Genomic DNA, 6,860 nt, shown 5'->3' on the forward strand with positions numbered 1-6,860 from the left:
TAAGGAAGAAGAAAGAGGGAGGTGAAAAGAAATCATTAAAAGTGAGTTAATAACACAATTGATTATTTATGGCAGAGGAGGCTTGGTAACGGAGAATGCATGAAGAGGAAACGGAGAAGACGAAGTTGACGGATAGAGTATATCGATGATTCTTATGGTCTGAAGTGGGCTTGAGGTAGGCGTAACCATATCCGTATATATGCAGAAGGCCTGCAACATGACAACGAAACATGGGCCGTAATCTGAAGTGGGTTTCAACATGACTTAAGCTATCCTGACGTGGTAGAACGGAGAACCCCTATTGGACGATTTTAATAGATGATGTGGACACCTTCTCTATTGAGTATATTTGGCTTTTATTATTGTTAGATGGTGTTCTAATCCACTGATCCTAATGGTTTTTTTTTTGGACAAAGGCATAATGGTTTTTGTATCGTCATTTTGTCGCTACACGAATCCCAACTCGAAATTAACATAGCATGCGAATCACACAAATAAATTCACAAAATGTAAGCTACAATCATTGATAAAATATACAAAATCACATTCGAGATACAATTTTAATAAATTCGTTTCGAAGTTTGAAACTTACTTATGCTGGTTATTAGAATGCCATAACCGAAAATAGTTCCTGATATTCGGTTTGGTTCTACTAACTAAACCGAGAAGTTATTTCCTTACTAGATACTAATAAGTACCGAAAATAACAAACCAAGATGCCCTGTCGACCTCTATTCTCCAGTGACCCGGGGCATCCAGTGCGGCAATGTTGTATTCGTCGGTCGAATTATTAGGGTTCCACCATCTGCTTCTCCAACTTCATTCCTATGCGAGATGTTCCTACAAGTGACATGATATTAATTAATTTCCATATTATTAATCAATATCAACACATTGCAATGGTAATTTCATATACGTGTAGCCAAGTGAAATTAAAAAAATTATAGTACCCAAGAGGTAAAGGAGGATTGGGAGATATTGGTCCGGGCAACGGGTGCGGTGGCTCACATGGTGGCGTTTCCAATGAGGCTAACCCTTGGCTGAGGTTTTGAGTCTCAATGTCTTCTCTTTGATCAACCTGCCAAGCTCAATACTTGTTATAGTCAATACTTTTCGTTTTGTATTTTTTTAGCATTCCAACATAAATTTGGTATATGTAGAGATTTAGACTAAAATCTAGCTTGACCACTGAACCTTTAAACTTCACATCAGATAGAATCAAAACCACTTATATATGTATAGTAAAAATTATGACATCCGTTTCACCTTCTTTGTTAGCTGTTTCTTCAGTTCTTTGAGTTCCTTCTCCTATGCCAGCAAAAGATCGCACAGAGTTATATATATTAAATTCGTTGGAGCTCAAGTGCTCTAGATCTTAAATCTGGATTTTTGTTTCTCATATATAGTCCAAGCATTTTGATTTGTACAAACCAAATAGCCAAGAAAATACCGGCAGGTACTCAAAGACGGTTGCTTGGTACAAACAGATAACATAGACTTATTTTCTGTAAACCAGTCTATTACCTTTTTCTGGAGCTGCGTTATGGACTCTACCATGAGCTGGTTCTGTGCTCCCAAACCAAAACAAAGCTACATAATTAGATATTGTATATCTATATTTATGTGTAAATAAATGCATACACATGTATACTGAACATTATTAGACGCACTTTTGTACAAATGATCCATGCATACAAGATGAAAGATAATGCTTTTATGGATATAGATAAATCACCTTTCTTGAGCGAATTCTCTTGAGGGAAGTATCAAGTTGCACTTCCAGACCCTGGAGCTCTCTGATACTTAGAGCATCAACCTCTTCTCCTTTCAAGTGCCTTGTTATGTGAAGTAAACAAATTAATCAATGAAGATGCATTTTATTATATTGTATAATATTAGAAACATGTGTTGACTTAAACTTGAAGTTAACATAAAGTTGTTCTAATGAGTTTAGTAAATTATCCTATTGTGTTTACTAATGAGTTTAGGAAATTAGGTTAACTATATAAAGAGATGTTATGATGTGATAAAGCTTGAGAGTTGTGAGCTTTAGTTTTGTGATAAGTTTTTCTAAAGGAATAAGAAATTTGAGTTTGAGTTCTTGAGTTTTTGATCGTTGAGTTACGGTCATATTATTTGGTTTCAATAATTGGTATCAAAATTAGGTTGAAATCAAATACGGGTGAGAAGAAGAGAAGATCAACAAGTGTAATTTGGTTTCAATAACATGTGTAATTTATATATGGATGAACCTGAGCTAAATATTTTTTTAAAAATTCCAACCTTAAGCTTCTTTGCATAGCATCAATCATCCTCAAGAGCTTCGAACATTCTGTTGAGCACTCACCCTACGAAAAAAAAAAATTAGACAAACAATAGTTAGCAAAATTTGGAACAAACAAAAATGTAATATATATTTGTGTGCTTAAACCTGTGAATCCAAACTTGGTGTAGGAATATTTTGACCGGCGAATGAACATCTCTCATATCGATCAAGAATGCTTTCCATGCTAACATCGTTTAATTAAACTTGAATGAATACTTGATGTACATACTATCATCATACATCATACTGAACATGATGAATAATTATTTTTTTACTTTAGTGTGTATATATAGACATTTCTAGATCATATGCATCACACATATAATGGTTAGTGCTATATATTGAGAACATTCATATCTACATTTCATACATTCTAAATACTATATATGTATGGATTTAGAACATGATATTTATATTCGTCGAAGCGCAAGAGAGAACATGACCTTCAGTAAAGGGTTTCTCACAAACCTACTGTGGGTAAAGACTCAAATCCTAGGCATAAGTGACTATATATGTAGCCTACACGCAGAGTTTAATCAAAGTGAAATCAAACGAGTTAGTATGTCCTTCCTTATACTCAATACAACTGTACCACACACGGGATTTTATCACTATTTTACAGTATTCCTTAGACTAAAACAATAATTAAATCAAACTTCAAAAAAAATCTTACAACATTTTTGCAAGAATACTTATTCTTGGACATACTACTTAATTCTCAGAAGCTATAAAAGTAACATCATCTGGGTGTATATATTTTCATGTGAAGATCGAGGTTAATCCTAGGTTGAACCAGGAAAAAGACAAAGCAAGGCACAAAGCTCCATGGCAAAGGCTTGTCATGCTTCCAACAACATTTCACTGTATATCGTAAAGGTTATCAACACAGTACCACGTAATGAAATCTACTTTCATGTTTACTATTAGTACACTCATGACTGAAAGCATACGCTATTTATAGTAGATTTGGTTTCTCTATTTAGTAATTTTGTGTACATTTAGATACTTTCAGTATGAAATCCATCCCAATTGCACCAAATTTTATATAATATGTTCTTCCTATATTTAGTAGGATTACTTCTTTTACTGGCAGTTCATTTACACTAATGAATGATAGCGTGTATCAAAAGATGAGATCTATTATAGTAATTTACATGAACCTAGGACATTGCGAAAATTTGCAAGGTGTCATCATAATATGTCTCTTCGTATTTTATTTTATTTTATTTTATTTTTAGTGTTCTGCTTGGACAATTACCCTTCTAATTTGAGCTTAGCTGGATTATGTCAGATCGCCAGATTGATTCAAAAAAGGACTTGCAATTTAAAATTTCTGTTCATTTTTTATACTGAATAGTCAGATAAAATAAGATAACAAATTTAATAAAATAAACTTCAATCTAACGCAGAAAACCAAAAACTTCAATAAAACGCAGAAAATCCAGTAAGAAAACTTCGATCTAACATGATTGTATCTTTAATTAAACATTAGATCTTCTCATTGCTCCAAACCCTACAGGTGTGAACTAAAAAAAAACCATTTGTAGATTTTAAATCAAATTTGCTCTTCAGCCTTATTTTTTCCCTATAAAATCTCATTTTCCATAAGGTTGAAGAATAAAAAAACACACACGTGAATTAATAGAAGTAAACTTATTTATGTTTACAGTTATCAAATTCTCCACCATATGTTTCTGGATATTCATATAATCAAAGGAACTGCATGTTCTCAAACTTATGGTTTAATCACAAAAGAAAAAACTATCTACTCACTTCTGTTCATTGATTTATATATATAGGATATATATTTCACTTTTTATGTTCTCCCTAACTTAGAGATGCAAAAACTAATTAAGCAGATAAGCAAATATGTGCATTAGTGTCTCTCACACACGTACATATCTATAAACTCATCTATTTAATCAAGTTATCTCAGCCAAAGTTCATATCAATCTCCACTAGCTAGAACCTACCACTTGCCTCAGTCTGTGAAAACATGAAATATAAGCTGATATATGTGTAGATAAAAAAGAATATTATATGCGGTCTTAAAAAAGTAAGCAGATGGTAAAATAAGGTTCGAAGTAAACTAATTTGTCTAGGAAGAAATTCAAACCTGGAACCAGCAGAGTACTCAAACAGCTTGCCTTTTGGAGAGAAGACAATCAAAGCAACATCAGCATCACATAACACTGAGATCTCCTGAACTTTCTTCACCAAACCCGTTCTTCGCTTTGAAAATGTCACTTGTCTCCTTATCTTGTTCTCGATCCGCCGTAACTGAACCCTTCCCCTTCCCATTTCTTCAAAAATTTCCTCAAGAAAACAAATAAAGTTAAAAAGAAGACCTTGTAATCTTGACCAGCAAAAGAAATACGAAGGCCAAAAACCCTAGATTCTCTCTTATAAAGAAGAAAAGTAGAGTAAGAAAAAAAAATACGCAAGGAGTTTATGTAAGTTTATTTTTGTGTGAACTTACTCTGCATAAATATGCTATATACACAAAGGCATCTGAAGGAAAAAAAGAAGAGAAAGTATCAACTGATACAATTAGGGAAAGTGGAAGCACAAAAATTGTCTATATGTGTCCGAAATAGTCTTCACTATTATTATTAGTTAATGGAGTAATTCTTTAACTAACATTGCTGGTTTTAATTGTACGGAGATTGGCCAGTTCTAATTCAATATAAAACCTGTAATTATCAAGATCAAAGTTCTATCAACAAATGCTGTCAATCCATTGGATCTTTTGACCATATGGTATAAAATATATGAATAGATAAGAAGATGAAAATTAAAATATTAATAAATAACTTGACCTATCACAATGTTAACCTCCACATGACAACAAATCATTTGCATTAACGACAAAATTTACATCCCTTAAATGGAATAAAAAGAAAAGATTTATACATATATGAGAAGATCAACTAATACCTTATAATTTTTTTTGTTCAGAATGGTTTACGTTATATATATATTGATCAAAGGGTTCACGTAATATTTAAACATTTATATTTCATAACAGAATATAGAAGTTTGTGAATGACTAAGAAAATCTCCAACCACCTCTATATTTATTTTTATATCTTTTTAAAAATAAAAAAATTATAAAATTGAATTTTCTCTAATATATAAATCTATAAAAGATTTTTTTGAGAAAATATTGAGAAATTCTATTATCATCCCTAGATATAGAGGAAAAGTAGCATTGCTCTATATTTTCCCCTAAAAATATAGGAAATCTATTATAAAAGCATATATTAGAGAAAAATTACTGTAATAATTTTTTTTATTTTAGGATTTATAAAGATGTACATTAGAAATGTTCTAAGAGCATTGTCTTTTAGTTGCACAACTGCACCTCTTTAAAATAGGATAGCATCAATTTGTAGTGAATTAAATGCAAGAAACATATCCAAATTAAATCTAAAATAAAAATCAAAGACCAATTTGGTAGATCATTTATAATAAAGAAAATCGCAGGTTTGATTCTTTTGGGACATGTCTATTCTTCTAATGAGAATTAATTTAATATGGTTTGGATGTCGTCGTATAGAGAAGTACATACTTTTGGATCAAAAAATTTCCTAGTCATTTAAAAAAAAAGATAAAAAATTTCTATAACGATGCAATATAGTAATATACTTAACCACACCAATAAATAAGCTAGCATATATAGGACAGTTGCATGTATACAGTTGACAGATCTGAAAATGCATGTAGAAGCCTAAAATGGTAAAACCTAGAAGAATTATGTGAAGTAATAAGTCTAAGACTATCTAGTTACTATTATTAACGAAAAATAATAACCTGACTAGTTCTTTTTTCCCCTAAATTTAGTAGATATTTATTGACTTTAAGCAAATGTTATTATTAACAAAAAAAAAAACTCAGCATAACTAGTTCATGTTACAATAGATCATCACCTATACAGGTTTTCTCCAATGCAACACTAAACTCTATTTTATTATGATTTTCAGATTAAAAATTTTCCAAACCAACATTAAAGGTCACACTATTTTAATGGAACATTATAATATTATACCAAATTTATTGTTATACTATTCATAATATTAAACACTATTTACTTATTTTAATAAAATATATAATTAAATAAATGAAAATAATAAAATAAATACATATGAAATAGTAAATTAAGTATTTAGATAAAAATGTTATATATATTGGAATAACTTATTTTTATATTATTATATATTTAAACAGTAAATAATTTATTTTAAAATGTTAATATTGTAATGTGTTTTATGTAATATAATTATATAGTAATAGTTATGTATATTTCTAACATTAAATAATTACAAAAATTGTAATTTAATAATATAATAGTATAAAATAGTGTTTAGTATAAAGTTTGGTTGCGGTTGGAGGATAATATTTCAACATTGAAACTACACTAAAATAGTATGATTTCGGGTTCTTCCATAGGTCTGAATACTCGCAGATTAATCTTTTATAAATAAATAATGTGATATTGACACTATTTTGTGTTGGAAATATCCTGAGTGAATTA

The 6,860-nt window shown here is 30.4% G+C and overlaps 1 protein-coding gene across 1 annotated transcript; it reads right to left on the reverse strand.

The window, feature by feature from the left end:
• Positions 1-463: 463 nt before the first annotated feature.
• LOC106352326 (truncated transcription factor CAULIFLOWER A-like) lies at positions 464-6,446 on the reverse strand. Its single transcript, XM_048735314.1, has 8 exons — positions 4,443-6,446; positions 2,432-2,510; positions 2,284-2,348; positions 1,736-1,835; positions 1,525-1,566; positions 1,267-1,308; positions 951-1,078; positions 464-840 (listed from the first exon to the last, which is right to left on the reverse strand). Exons 1-8 carry the CDS (start codon positions 4,625-4,627, stop codon positions 732-734), a joined length of 750 nt encoding a protein of 249 aa, XP_048591271.1. The 5' UTR covers positions 4,628-6,446; the 3' UTR covers positions 464-731.
• Positions 6,447-6,860: the final 414 nt, after the last annotated feature.

Source organism: Brassica napus, chromosome A6 (genome assembly GCF_020379485.1).
Source record: "Brassica napus cultivar Da-Ae chromosome A6, Da-Ae, whole genome shotgun sequence".
Classification (NCBI taxonomy): Eukaryota; Viridiplantae; Streptophyta; class Magnoliopsida; order Brassicales; family Brassicaceae; genus Brassica; species Brassica napus.